General features: G+C 36.8%; 1 protein-coding gene across 13 annotated transcripts in view; it reads right to left on the reverse strand.

Moving 5' to 3' along the window:
* CENPK (centromere protein K) overlaps positions 1-16,102 on the reverse strand; it is a 50,731-nt gene that overhangs the window by 33,097 nt on the left and 1,532 nt on the right. For 4 of the 13 annotated variants that reach the window (XM_015140132.3, XM_078004777.1, XM_078004780.1 and 1 more), the window contains exons 1-5: positions 15,956-16,007; positions 14,345-14,446; positions 7,996-8,145; positions 5,676-5,732; positions 4,750-4,822 (exon numbers count right to left, since the gene is read on the reverse strand). In XM_015140132.3, the coding sequence (XP_014995618.1) occupies positions 4,750-4,822; positions 5,676-5,732; positions 7,996-8,106 (241 nt within the window). In that variant the 5' untranslated portion in view covers positions 8,107-8,145; positions 14,345-14,446; positions 15,956-16,007. Of the gene's footprint in view, positions 1-4,749; positions 4,823-5,640; positions 5,733-7,995; positions 8,146-14,075; positions 14,447-15,955; positions 16,008-16,102 lie in introns of those variants that run through there. The other 9 variants (XM_015140135.3, XM_078004781.1, XM_078004779.1 and 6 more) reach the window with 7 other exon arrangements.

Here is a 16,102-nt window from a genome sequence, read left to right on the forward strand (position 1 = left end):
CAGCCAGAGAGAAAGGTTGGGTTACACACAAAGGGAAGCCCATCAGACTAACAGCAGATCTCTCAGCAGAAACTCTCCAAGCCAGAAGAGAGTGGGGGCAAATATTCAACATTCTTAAAGAAAAGAATTTTCAACCCAGAATTTCATATCCAGCCAAACTAAGCTTCATAAGTGAAGGAGAAAAAAAATCCTTTACAGACAAGCAAATGCTTAGAGATTTTGTCTCCACCAGGCCTGCCCTACAAGAGACTCTGAAAGAAGCACTAAACATGGAAAGGAACAACAGGTACCAGTCATTGCAAAAACATGCCAAAATGTAAAGACCATCAATGCTAGGAAGAAACTGCATCAACTAATGAGCAAAATAACCAGCTAAATCATAATGACAGGATCAAGTTCACACATAACAATAATAACCTTAAATATAAAGGGACTAAATGATCCAATTAAAAGATACAGAATGGCAAATTGGATAAAGAGTCAAGACCCATCAGTTTCCTGTATTCAGGAGACCCATCTTACATGCAGAGACACACGTAGACTCAAAATAAAGGGATGGAGGAAGATCTACCAAGCAAATGGAAAACAAACAAAAGTAGGGGTTGCAATCCTAGTCTCTGATAAAACGGACTTTAAACCAGCAAAGATCAAAAGAGACAAAGAAGGCCATTACATAATGGTAAAGGGATCAATTCATCGGGAAGAGCTAACTATCCTAAATATATATGCACCCAATACAGGAGCACCCAGATTCATCAAGCAAGTCCTTAGAGACTTACAAAGAGACTTAGACTCCCATACAATAATAATGGGAGACTTTAACATCCCACTGTCAACATTAGATAGATCAACGAGACAGAAAGTTAACAAGGATACCCAGGAATTGAACTCAACTCTGCACCAAGAGGACCTAATAGACATCTACAGAACTCTCCACCCCAAATCAACAGAATATACATTCTTCTCAGCACCACGTCGCACTTATTCTAAAATTGACCACATAGTTGGAAGTAAAGCACTCCTTAGCAAATGTGAAAGAAAAGAAATTAAAACAAACTGTCTCTCAGACCACAGTGCAATCAAACTAGAACTCAGGACTAAGAAACTCAATCAAAACCACTCAACTACATGGAAACTGAACAACCTGCTCCTGAATGACTACTGGGTACATAACGAAATGAAGGCAGAAATAAAGATGTTCTTTGAAACCAATGAGAACAAAGACACAACATAGCAGAATCTCTGGGACACATTTAAAGCAGTGTGTAGAGGGAAATTTATAGCACTGAATGCCCACAAGAGAAAGCAGGAAAGATCTAAAATTGACACCCTAACATCACAATTAAAAGAACTAGAGAAGCAAGAGCAAACACATTCGAAAGCTAGCAGAAGACAAGAAATAACTAAGATCAGAGCAGAACTGAAGGAGATAGAGACATAAAAAACCCTCCAAAAAAAGCAATGAATCCAGGAGCTGGTTTTTGGAAAAGATCAATAAATTGATAGACCGCTAGCAAGACTAATAAAGAAGAAAAGAGAGAAGAATCAAATAGATGCAATAAAAAATGATAAAGGGGATATCACCACCGACCCCACAGAAATACAAACTACCATCAGAGAATACTATAAACACCTCTACGCAAATAAACTAGAAAATCTAGAAGAAATGGATAATTTCCTGGACACTCACATTCTCCCAAGACTAAACCAGGAAGAAGTTGAATCCCTGAATAGACCAATAGCAGGCTCTGAAATTGAGGCAATAATTAATAGTCTACCAACCAAAAAAAGTCCAGGACCACACCGATTCACAGCCGAATTCTACCAGAGGTACAAGGAGGAGCTGGTACCATTCCTTCTGAAACTATTCCAATCAATAGAAAAAGAGGGAATCCTCCCTAACTCATTTTATGAGGCCAACATCATCCTGATACCAAAGCCTGGCAGAGACACAACAAAGAGAATTTTAGACCAATATCCCTGATGAACATCGATGCAAAAATCCTCAATAAAATACTGGCAAACCGCATCCAGCAGCACATCAAAAAGCTTATCCACTATGATCAAGTGGGCTTCATCCCTGGGATGCAAGGCTGGTTCAACATACGCAAATCAATAAACATAATCCAGCACAGAAACAGAACCAAAGACAAAAACCACATGATTATCTCAACAAATGCAGAAAAGGCCTTTGACAAAATTCAACAGCTCTTCATGCTAAAAACTCTCAATAAATTCGGTATTGATGGAACGTATCTCAAAATAATAAGAGCTATTTATGAAAACCCACAGCCAATATCATACTGAATGGAGAAAAACTGGAAGCATTCCCCTTGAAAACTGGCACAAGACAGGGATGCCCTCTCTCACCACTCCTATTCAACATAGTGTTGGACGTTCTGGCTAGGGCAATCAGGCAAGAGAAAGAAATCAAGGGTATTCAGTTAGGGAAAGAAGTCGTCAAATTGTCCCTGTTTGCAGACGACATGATTGTATATTTAGAAAACCCCATCGTCTCAGCCCAAAATCTCCTTAAACTGCTAAGCAACTTCAGCAGTCTCAGGATACAAAATCAATGTGCAAAAATCACAAGCATTCTTAAACACCAGTAACAGACAAACAGAGAGCCAAATCATGAATGAACTCCCATTCACAATAGCTTCAAAGAGAATAAAATACCTAGGAATCCAACTTACAAGAGATGTAAAGGACCTCTTCAAGAACTACAAACCACTGCTCAGTGAAATAAAAGAGGACACAAACAAATAGAAGAATATACCATGCTCATGGATAGGAAGAATCAATATTGTGAAAATGGCCATATTGCCCAAGGTAATTTATAGATTCAATGCCATCCCCATTAAGCTACCAATGACTTTCTTCACAGAATTGGAAAAAACTGCTTTAAAGTTCATATGGAACCAAAAAAGACCCCACATGGACAGGACAATCCTAAGCCAAAAGAACAAAGCTGTAGGCATCACACTACCTGACTTCAAACTATACCACAAAGCTACAGTAACCAAAACAGCATGGTACTGGTACCAAAACAGAGATATAGACCAATGGAACAGAACAGAGCCCTCAGAAATAATACCACACATCTACAGCCATCTGATCTTTGACAAACCTGACAAAAACAAGAAACAGGGGAAAGGATTCCCTATTTAATAAATGGTGCTGGGAAAATTGGCTAGCCATAAGTAGAAAGCTGAAACTGGATCCTTTCCTTACTCCTTATACAAAATTTCATTCAAGATGAATTACAGACTTAAATGTTAGACCTAAAACCATAAAAATCCAAGAAAACCTAGGTAATACCATTCAGGACATAGGCATGGGCAAGGGCTTCATGTCTAAAACACCAAAAGCAACGGCAACAAAAGCCAAAATTGACAAATGGGATCTAATTAAACTAAAGAGCCTCTGCACAGCAAAAGAAACTACCATCAGAGTGAACAGGCAACCTACAGAATGGGAGAAAATTTTTGCAATCTACTCATCTGACAAAGGGCTAATAGACAGAACCTACAATGAACTCAAACAAATTTACAAGAAAAAAACAACCCCATCAAACAGTGGGCAAAGGATATGAACAGACACTTCTCAAAAGAAGACATTCATACAGCCAACAGACACATGAAAGAATGCTCATTATCACTCGCTCTCAGAGAAATGCAAGTCGAAATCACAATGAGATAACATCTCACAGCAGTTAGAATGGTAATCATTTAAAAAATCAGGAACCAACAGGTGCTGGAAAGGATGTGGAGAAACAGGAACACTTTTACACTGTTGGTGGGACTGTAAACTAGTTCAACCACAGTGGAAAACAGTGTGGCGATTCCTCAAGGATTTAGAACTAGAAATACCATTTGACCCAGTTATCCCATTACTGGGGATATACCCAAAGGATTATAAATCATGCTGCTATAAAGACACATGCACACGTATGTTTATTGCAGCACTATTCACAATAGCAAAGACTTGGAATCAGCCCAAATGTCTATCAGTGACAGACTGGATTAAGAAAATGTGGCACACATATATCATGGAATATTATGCAGCCATAAAAAAGGATGAGCTCGAGTCCTTTGTAAGTACATGGATGCAGCTGGAAACCATCATTCTCAGCAAACTATCGCAAGAACAGAAAACCAAACATCGCATGTTCTCTCTCATAGGTGAGAATTGAACAGTGAGATCACTTGGACACAGGAAGGGGAACATCACACACCAGGACCTATTGTGGGGATGGGGGAGGAGGGAGGGATAGTATTAGGAGATATACCTAATGTAAATGATGAGTTAATGGGTGCAGCACACCAACATGGCACATGTATACATATGTTACAAACCTGCACGTTGTGCACATGTACTCTAGAACTTAAAGTATAATAAAAAAAAAAAAAAAAAAAGAACAATACTCTCAGATTACTGGGAAAAAAAAAATTACCATTTCTAGTGAGCATAAGGCAGTCTAAGTGTGTATGAGGATAACATAATGGATATAATAACGTCTCCATAATCAAGCTTATTATAATCTAATGTAAGATATGTTTATCAATAACAACAAAAGCAGCACAAAATAATTTATAGAAAGAAAAAAAATAAGTGGCTTCTCAGTATCACTGAAATTTGGGCGATGTCGGAAAGGCCAAATGGATCTTGTAATTTTTCTTACAATTATTAAATTAATTTGTCATTAATAGGCTTACAAAAAATTCAAATTTAAAATAAGAATCTTACTTTCAGGTGTTTTTTTCTGCCATTGACTGAGTTCAGCGGTTAAACATTTTACCTGCATAATTAATAATGATAGCTACAAAAGAAGAAAACAAAGTCATATTCTGTGGACTATTCATAGCTATACATAGATGAAAATATAAACATTCTTAATACTTTAATACTCTGCAAGGGGTTGGCATTCCCAACTCTCATGCTGCTCGAGGCAATTTTAATTTTTAATCTGTTTCACTGATCCACTGATCTATTCCTAAAGCAATTCCATAATTCTGATTATTATAATGAATATCTTAGTCCTTTTTGTAGGCCAAGAGTAAAATCAATTCAGATTCGACACATATAGTAATATATCTGTGACTATTATACCTAACACAAAGTTAGCAGTCTTTGTTCTAATTTTTTTGTTTGTTTTTTGAGACAGTCTTGCTCTTTCACCCAGGCTGAAGTGTAATGGCGCAATCTCAACTCACTGCAACCTCAGTCTCCTGGGTTCAACTGATTCTCGTGCCTCAGCCTCCTGAGTAGCTGGGATCATATGACCACACCACCAAGACCAGCTAATTTTTTTGCATTTTGGTAATGACGGGGTTTTGCCATGTAGGCCAGACTGGTCTTTCTTCTAATTTTAATAAGGTAGCAAAATAGCAACCAACAAGCAATTTACTCAGTTGTTAAATATATGTATAGCTGCTAAAAGACAAATAATAAAAAAAAAACCTCTTATTTATAATAGCTTGTTCTAGTAAGTTTTTAGAATATTCTCCCAACTCTTAAAGCAAGAAGAGTGAGAAGTTTTCCAAATGATTAAGCATACAGGTATTAACAAAGCTATTAAACTTGAGAAAAATATAGACAGATATATTTCTTTTCCAAAATACAATGAATTCCACTTACCTTGTATTTTTTAGGAAGAAATAGAAGATTCATACCTGAGCATTTGAATCAGTGAGTGTTTCGGTTCCAGTAAGTGATAATTTATTCTGACACTTGATTTAAAAAGTAAAAAAAAGCAAGTCACACACGATAACTCACAGAAAATTCCCTTCCCCTCCTCTTTTGTACCAGGCCAATATAACACTCTTCTAAACCACAAACATCTGATGGAGAAGAGTTTGTTGAAATTCTTCACTTTGTAAGTAGGACGATTAAGGCAGCCAAACAAGTCCCAAGGTGAATACATCACAAGTAAAAAGAGACACTAGAATGAAGAGAAAAACAAAAACAAAAAAAACACAAACAAAAACTAATAGCTAGAATGAATTATAAGTCAGATAACTGGAAGTGGGAGATTAAAAAATATGAGGGATAGCACTATAGAAAAATAACAAGTAAGAAAATAGTAAAGATCCTAAGAAATCCTAAGAAAATAAAGCCTTCAGGAGACATTGTTTCTGTGCCGTTAAAAAAGTACAAAACTGTTCATGATAATTATATGAGATAAAAATATGAGTAAATTCTATTTCTGCTCATTTGTAGTGCAGCGTTTCTCTATACAAATTTTAAGTAATTTTAAAATCCAAATTTTTATACTGAAAAAATACCTGAAGCAAAACATAAAAGGTGGGAGGATTATAAAAATTATCCTGAAAATATATTAATAATACAAAATACCAAGTATTTATATTAAAAATAATTGTAAGAAAAGAGAAAAACCTCACTAATTTGCCCAATTCTGAAACTTTACTGGGAAGAATAAGATGCTGAAAATATCTGTGCCCTATCTTTTGGCTTCCCTGGGCTACACTGGAAAAAGAATTGTCTTGGGCCACACACAAAATACATTACAATAGCTGATGAGCAAAAAAAAAAAAAAAAAGGAATCCATAATGCTTTCAGAAAGTTTGTGTCGGGCTGCATTCGCAGCCATCCTGGGCCGCGCGTTGGACAAGCTTGCTTTAAGTAGAACAAATTTTCACCAACATATTCTAGTGTACCAAAGGCAGTTCTATCTCACCAACTTCGAAAAGGTACATACATTTCAAACAACATTTTCTAAATTAATTTATGTTTTCACTCATAATTATGTGTTCTTCCCACTTCTATATTCTCTATTTGGGGAAATAATCCCATCAACCACCCAATGACCCAAACCAGGAACCTAAAACTAACCATATATCCCTTCCATTGCACATCAATTAACTTCTAATCCTACCTACTTATCTCTTGAATCCACTCTTCTATTTGCAATGACAATACTTAGGGCTTCCTTACTTTTTACCAGGACTATTACTTGAGCTTCCTAAATGCTTTCTATCTGTAGTCTTACTCTTCTGCATTCGATTTTCTTCAAAAACACCAGAGTAATTTTCCCAAACTGCATATCTGATCATGTCACTTCCATACTTAAAATCCTTTAGTAGCTCCCCATTAGTACACACTCAACAAAATCCTTTATGTTCTTGCCCCTGATTACTTCTCCATTCCTACCCTAGAAGTCCTTCTCCTAATGTACATTATACATAATATTCTATTTAGTGTTCTGTCAACTCTCTCAGCTTTTACACATTTTCTTCTTCATGCTTTGTATACTACTTCTACTTTTACAGGCTAACTACTAATTATTCTTTAGAAATGAAATCAGTAATTACTTTTTCTTTTTTTTTTTTGGGACAGAGTCTCACTCCACTGTCACCAGGCTAGAGTGCAGTGGCATTACCTTGGCTCACTGTAACATCCGCCTCCCGGGTTCAAGCGATTCTCCTATCTCAGCCACCCGAGTAGCTGAGACTACAGGCATGCACCACCACGCCCAGCTAATTTGTGTATTTTTAGCAGAGACAGGGTTTCACCATGTTGGCCAGGATGGTCTCGATCTCTTTACTGCATGATCCCCCAGCCTTGGCCTCCCAAAGTGCTGGGATTACGGGTGTGAGCCACCGCACCTATCCCAGTAATTACCTCTTTTAAAAAGCTATCCTTGACCCCTTCATCTGGGTTTAGGACTTCTCCTAAGCATAGTCTTTGTACTTCTATAATACATCTAATATTGTACTACAACATAATATAATGGCTGTTGTTTCCATAAGATGGTAATCTCCTTGGGAGCATGGATTGCCAAAATTTTTCTTTCTATAGCTCATCTAGTGTAAAGTTTCTTGAATGAATGCTTATAGGTCTAAGAGCTATATAAATATTTATCATACATAATGGCTTTTGGAAACTAGCACAACAATCATTTCTTTCCTGAGTCTAGTATTGAAGTTGATTTACATCTTATATTAATTATCACTTCTATTTTTTAATACTTACTTCTTCCATATCTTTCCACATTTCTTCACATTCTCTAATAAGTTCTTCTTCAGTATTTGTAACATCTCCCACATCTGTAGTACTATCTGGATCTAGATCTTGCTGATTCATTGATATGTGCTTTGCGATTTTTTAGCTGTAGAAGAAAAACTAAAGCAAAAAATATTTATTCATTCAGCAGTATTGGTTGAACACTTATTACCTGCCAGACACTCATCTAGGGGATAAGAATACAGCAACGAACAAAATAGACAAAAATTCCTCCTACCGTGAACCTTATTCTAAATAAGGAAAACAGACAACAAAATAAAAAATAGAACATATATATACTGTAGTATATAAAATGATTTATAAGTGCCATGGAGAAAAGACAGGGAAGAAACACAGGGAATGCTAGGGCAAGGACAATATAATTTTAAATAAGGTGGTGATATAAGGTTACTGAGAAATTGACAACTGAGTAAGAAGACATGAAGAAGATAAAGAAACGAAGTACAGGGATGAACAGGGGCAGAGGGTCCAGGCAGAGGGAACTGCAAGTGCAAAGGCCTTGAGGCAGGAATATGACTGTCATGTTTCCACAGTAATGAAGAAGCTGGTGTGATTACAGCAGATTAAGTAAGACAGAGTTGAATATGAGGTCAGAGAGACAATAGGGATGAGATCATGTGGGCTTGGTAGGCTATTTTAAGGACTTTGAGATGATAAGCAATTAGTTTCAAATAGAGGAATTAATCATTTGAATTACATTTTAACAGTACAACTCTGGTTAACTATAGGCAGTAAGGACAGAAACAAGAAAACCAATTAGAAAGTTACTGCAATGACCCAAGCAAGATGTAGGCCAGGATAATACTGATAGAAGCAGCACTGAATGTCCAATTCTGGATATATTTTCAAGACGGAGCCAACAGAATATCTTAACAGCACGTATATGGACTGTCAAAGAGAAAAGTAAATTATTACGTTGCCAGTTACTGAGGTGAGAAAGATGGTAAAAGACAGATTCGGCAAACATGGGAGGAGTGCTGATTAAAAACTCAGTTTAGGATATGCTACATTTGAGGTGTCAATTATTGGAGCTGCTGATTAAGCAATTAGAGATACATGTCTGCAGTTGAAAGGAAAGTTTTGAGCTATAAATATGAATTTGACAGCCATCATAACACAGATAAGAGTTACACACTACATAATGACATTTTGGTCAATCACAGACCGCACATACAGCAGTGGTTCCAACGGAGCTGAAAAATTCCTATTGCCTACTGAGGTCTTGACGATCCTCACCCTGCCTTAGGCCTAGGCAAAGAAACTTAAAAAGTAAAAAATAAAAATATATAAATTGGCTAGAAAAAAAAGACATAAAGAAAATATGCCAGGTGCAGTGACTTACACCTGTAATCACACCACTTTGGGAGGCCAAGGTGGTAGGAGATGGTAGGATCACTTGAGTCCAGGAGTTACAGAACAGCCTGGCAACAAAGTGAGACCCCCTTCTCTAAAAGAAAATTTAAAAATTAGCTGGGTGAGGTGGCACAGTCCTGTAGTCCTAGCTGCTCAGGAGACAGGGGCAGGAAGATCACTTGAGCCAAGGAGTTCAAGGTTATAGTAAGCTATGATCACACCTCTGCATTTCAGCCTGGGTGACAGAGACAAACTCTGTCTCTAAATTAGAAAATAAAAAAAGAAAGGAAATATTGTTGCACAGTTATGCAACATGTTTATGTTTTAAGCTGTTATTACCAAAGAGTTGAAATGTTAAAAAATTAAAAAGATAAAGCAAAAAACTTACAGCAAACTAAGGTTAATTTATTATTGAATAATTAAAAAATAAATTTAGTATAGCCTAAGTGTACAGTATTTACAGTCTACAGTAAGGTACAGTAATGTCCTAGGCTTTCACATCTTCTCACTACTCACTGACTCATCTAGAGCAACTTCTAATCCTATAAGCTACACTCATGGTAAAAGCCCTAGACAGGTGTTCCACTTTTTATCTTTCATACCATATTTTTTACTGTACCTTTTATATGTTTAGAAAGGTTTAAATACAAAAATACCATTCTGTTACAATTACCTACAGTATTCATCCTAGGTGTGGGTTAGGTTATACCATCTAGGTTTGTGCTCACATAATGAAATCATCTAACAATGCATTTCTCAGCACATATCCCCGTTAAGTGATACATGACTGTACTTACAGTTGTGAGGTTGGGTGAAATAAGAAAAGGAAGAGCGTGCAGCTAGAAATGAGATCTTCAGGCCAGGAGTTATTGAGGTAAGAACCAACTGAATAGTCTGAGAAGCAGCACTCAGTAAGTTAAGAGGAAAATCAAGAACATGATGCCCTGAAATCCAAGAATGTATTCAAGGAAGGAATGATAACTGTCAAACACTGGAGACGGGTCAAGTTACAGAGAACTGACAATGTATTTAGTAATAAAGAGGAACAAAATGTTTTTTCTAAAAATAGTCACAGCAATATTTCAGGTTGTATTCCCCCATCAAGAGGCAGAGTCTTTTTCCCCTCCCCTTGAAACTGAGTGTGACTTTGTGGCTGTCTTTATAAACAGAATACAATGAAAATGACACCACATGACTTTCAAGACTAAGTCACAAAAGGCAATATAGCTAACTTCTCGCTTTCTCTTTCTTGGAACATTCACCCTTGCAACCCAGGCACCACGTTATGAGAAAGCCCAAAGTAGCACAAAAGGAAGAGATCACATGAAGTCCATGTGGAAAGGAACTGAGGTTCCCAGACAAAAGCTAGTATCAACTGCCAGACATACACATGATCATTTCTGACAATTAAGCCCCTAGGCTTTGATCTTCTAGCCAAGGCTCCAGATACTGTAGAGCAGAGAAGCTGCCCCTGCTGTGTCCTGTCTGCATTTCTAATGCACAAAACTCATGAGCATAATAAATAGTTGTTTTATACCTCTACATTCTGGGGTAATTTATTACAACAATTTTATTGGAGTAAACATACAAAAATGAAGGCCACAGATAACCTTTATAGGAGTAGTTTTAGAAGAATGGCAAGAATAAAAGTCTGATTGGAGTGGATTCAAGAAAGAATAGAAGGCAAGGAATTAAAAATATTAAGTATATGAAATGTTTTCAAGAGTTTTTTCTCTAGCCAGGCATGGCAGCACATGCCTGTAATCCCAGCTACTCAGGAGGTGAAGTGGGAAGATCCCTTGAGCCCAGTGAACCCAGGAGACTGAGGCTGCAGTGAGCCATGATCACACCACTGCACTCCACCCTGGGTGACAAAGCAAGACCGTAAGACCATACCAAAAACAAAAACAAAACAAAACAAAAAACCACACACACAAATTTTTTTTCTTTAAAGCAAAAGAGAGAAATACGGTTACTAACTGGAGGGAGATATAGGGTTAAAACAGACTTTTTCTTTTTTAAAGATGGGAGAAAATATAGTATCTTTATATGGTACAATACAAGAAAGAAATATTGCTAATACAAGAGAGAAAGGGGAAAAGAAAGAATGGGATCTAGTACATAAGTAGAGGGGTTGGCTTAAGATAAATGGACATGCAGTTCATGCATTTTAATGGGAGGGTCATCAGAATATCAAGAGTGTAGATGTAGGTAGGTAAGTAGACGTGCTGCTAGGAACTTGTAGAAAGTCCATGTGGATTGTTTCTCTTTTCTCAGTAAATGGTAACTACAGTCATCAGCTATGTAAGGATGGGAAGAAAGTATTGCAAGTTTAAGGGCACAGGAAAAAGAGATGTATAAAACAGATATATAAAAAGATGGGAGAGGATAAAGTTACAGGATTATTCAGCAGTAGCATTACAGGCTCACCTGAGATTAGTATCATGAGTTTAAAGTAAAACCAGAGCATGGTTGTTATGTTTTCTTCTATGGTGTAGCACCACAGGCACAGACAGGGACAAAGTGAAAGAATGGTCATAGGAATAAGCAGCTAATACAAGAGAGAGAACATAATCACTAGGGAAGAGAAGGTCAAGAAAAAGAGAGGCCAAATTATTGGATCATCTATAAGGATATTAAAATCACTAAGAATGATGATAGTAGTACTGCAAAGGGCAACAGTGAGCCAGGAGCTAAAAATCTTCAAAGAATGAGGGCAAGTAAAACAATCTTGCTAGATGATTCCTGCAAAGAATAGAAGGGGGTTACCAAATCTGGTGGCATAAGATTCAAAACCGGGCAATTTTAAGAAGGTAGACAGTGCAATAAAGAATGGGGATGTCTACCCCACATCGAATGCAAACCAGAATATGCCTCCTCAATATCTTTATTTATATGGAACTTCGGCATTTTATACTGCTTAATCAATAACTTATTAACACGAAGTTCTAAGGCAAACCTAAATAAATGGAAAGATACATCATATTCATGGACTGAAAGATCCACATTGTAAAGACATTAATTCTCCCCCAAGTTGAGCTACTGAATCTTAACCAAAATCCTGAGTTTTTGTTTCTCTTTATGGGACTTGACAAGCAAATTCTAAAACTTACATGGAAGTACAAAGGGTTAAAACTAGCCTAAGCTCCTCATGAAAAATAAGATGGGAGGACATACCCTACACTATTATGGCAATGTAGAATTGGCACAAAAATAGGCAAATCGAGCAACGAACACAATACAAAGCCCTTCTTGACTTTCTAGATTCACATACATATGGACACATGACATATGACAGAGATGACAATGCAAATCAAGGAGAAAAAAATAATCCAAATAGATATGTATTTTATATATAATACTGTTTTTTAATTGTATATTTTAGTCCATATAAATCTTTCCCTTTTATTTTTTTTTTAACAAACTGATTAGTACTTGCGGAGAAAAAAATAAGTCTAAATTCATACCTCAATCTTTACGTCACTCCTCACTCCCTCAAAAAACCCAAAATAGAAATCATAAAAAATAGGAAGAAAACACAGAAACTTTTTAAATCTTAGACTAGGAAACACCTTTCTAAGCAAAACTAAAATCTTTACATAAATTTTTTTTTTTAAATTCTGCATGGACAAACATCTCATCAACAAAGTTAAAATTTAAAACCCCAAACTTAGGAGAAATACTTGTAATATATATGGCAACCCAAGACCTAATTTCCTGAATGTATAACAAGTGCCTACAAATTCATAAGAAGAAACCAAACAACTCACTATTAAAAAAAATTTAAAAAAAAAGATTACCAAAAAAGTCAGGATATCAATTACTTTGGAGGAAGAGTGGAAGGGAGAGAAGGGTTGTAGCTGGGATGGGCCAAATGGAGAGATTTCTGAGGTAATTATCAAAGTTTTATTTCTTGACTAGCATGATGGTAAGGTGTTCACCTCATAATAATTAGTAAACTTTACATTTATTTTGTGTGGGTTTGTGTCTGCATTTTTACAATAAAAACGTAAACAATAAAACAGTTCAACAGAAACCCGCAAAGGACACGAATGAGGAACTCAAAGAAAAAACAAATACCTTTTAAATACAGAAAAAGTATATTCATAAGCTCATACATAATTTATGAAAATGCAAATTAAACAAGCATTAATTTTCATTCAGAATGGCAATAATGTAAAATTGGTAAGAGATAACACTGGTAAGCATGTGAAATAAGAGGCTTGCACTGTTGGTGGAACAACCACTTTGTATGATAATATCCATCAAAATTTCACATGCATTTCTTTTGACCCAAACGTTCTATTCCTAGGAATAATCCTAAAGATAGATATGTCTGCGTAAATCTAAATAATTATGGCGCATTACTTAAAGAAAAAAAAAAACTTTAAAGGTATGAACTTTGCAACCAGACTATATAGGTTTAAATCCCAGTTTTGATAACTTAAAAGCTATGAGACTTGGGCAAGTCACTTAAACTTCCTGTGCATCAGTTTCCTTTCCTATAAAATGAAGATAACATTAAATATTCCCTAGGGTTATGACAATTAAGTGTGTGTGTGTGTGTGTGTGTATATATATATATATAAAAGCAATGTAGCTAGCATATAAAGAGCTTTATCAGTGTTTGCTATTAACAATTTGAATGTCAACTAGTAAAAGGCTGAATATCTCACCTGCTATACCCATAAGACATAGTTAAAGTCTACAAAGCCAAAATCAGTCATCATCAATTTTAGAATATTTTTAAGTGAAAAAGTCAAACATAAATATTTCTTTACTGACCACTAAAATATATTATCAATATGCAAAAGTAATGCAAAACTCTGCACATGTGGTGGGGGTGGAGGGTGAGGGATAGATAGTCAACAAATTATCTGGCGTGGCGATTTAATGTGGCATTAGAATAAAAACATATAGAAACATTTAATAGTTTGCTCTCTACCACTTGAGGATGCAAGATGTGAGCTGTATGTAACCTTGAAGAGGATCATCAAAAGAACCAGAAAATGATGGTGCCGAGATCTTGAATCTCCAGCCTCTAGACCTGTGAGAAATAAATTTCAGTTGTTTAATTAAAACACACACACACACTTAAGAGTTTAACTTTTCCCCTTCCCATATTTCGTATCCTTAAACCTATCTTCCTGGAAAGGGAACAAGTCAACCTTTTGAGGTCCCCAGTTAAGACTACAACACTTAATCATTTATTGAAGAAAAACAGTATCTCTTTATTTAGGGATAATACTATACTTAAAGAAACTTGCACTATTAATTGGGAAAAGATTAATATACATGAAATAAGCAAAAAAAACCCCACATAATTCTAAAATATATTCATTTATTCAACAAATATGTTAATATATGCCATTGGTAAGACACTAACTGTGTAGGTGAAAAAGTCTTTGTACTCATAGAGCTTCCATTCTCATGCAGACAATATAAATGAATGGATAACTAAACACATGATATGCTTTCAGGTAGTCAGAAGTGCTATGAAATGGTAAAGTATACACCACTGCCTGCAAGTACTATCAGAATTCAAGATAGTGAAGGTTAGAGAAACCAACCCGGAATAAATGAATCAGTCCATAATAATGCTTAATAAATGTTAACTAGCTACATTATTATTATTATCATTATCATCTTCATCCTCATTATTGCCATGGTCTCTGAAAAATGAGTTGTAAACATGAAGGCTAGATTGCTGTGGAGATGCTTTCAAGCATAAACACGTAAGACTGGGAGGCATGAACGAACAAGGGAAATTTGTGAGACACAAAAGAAAGTAGTCTGACGAGAGCAGAGGGCAGAGAAGAAATGAGACTTGCTAGGTAGAATGGTCAAACAATGGGAACCTTTGAAATAAAGAGCCTACTATGGGGGGCAGTTCCTCCCTGTACGTGGTGCCTATCTCAAGGCAAAAGTAGGGAAGAGATTTACCACGAGGATTTTATTGGGTTGGTGCAAAAGTAACTGCGGAGAAAAAAAGTGTTTTACCGAGGTCATTTTTGACAAGTTGTATTTGATTTTTTTAAAAAGAGATTAAGATCATAAATTTTATGTTATGTGCTTTTTACCTAATTTTTTAAAAATGAAGAAGACAGATGAGAAGGAGGAGAAAGAGTTCAGATGACTGCCAGGTGATGAAATCCTATACCAGGGAGAAGACAGAAGGGTGACCCGTTCTGCCCTAGGTCATTTGGTTACTTGAAGTAGCTGCTTCTCCACTCCACCCCCAGAAACGGTAACAAGCACTCACCACCTTCTTCAGAGAATGTGTGAGAGAATAAAGGTCAGGAGACAAAACAGGTCTAGTGCATTTGAAAGGAAACCCGCGAGTTAACCACTTCCTTCTGTCCCCACCCCTCCATCTTTCTCTAGATACTGGCGAGGTTCTGGAACTGGCGCTGGCGGGCGGGAAGCCGAGAAAAACGAGGCTCAAAGCCGGGTTTGGAAGTCAGGTATGCAATTCGCCGGCGGTAAGGGTTGCACCCTCCGACTGGAGCTCCACAAGCTTCAACGGTTATATCGCCCTCCCCAGCTCAGCTCTTACCATCACAGCGCCACAAACTCCAGGTCGCCTCAGCGCTGCGTAGGCAGCGCTTGCCAGCCCCGGACGTCTGCGCGCGCTGCATGCCCATTGGAGCTGTTCTTTCCCACCCCAGCCAATCCCGAAGCTCGCTCGGACGCTAACAGAAGA

The sequence above is a fragment of the Macaca mulatta genome, chromosome 6 (genome assembly GCF_049350105.2).
Source record: "Macaca mulatta isolate MMU2019108-1 chromosome 6, T2T-MMU8v2.0, whole genome shotgun sequence".
NCBI lineage: Eukaryota > Metazoa > Chordata > Mammalia > Primates > Cercopithecidae > Macaca > Macaca mulatta.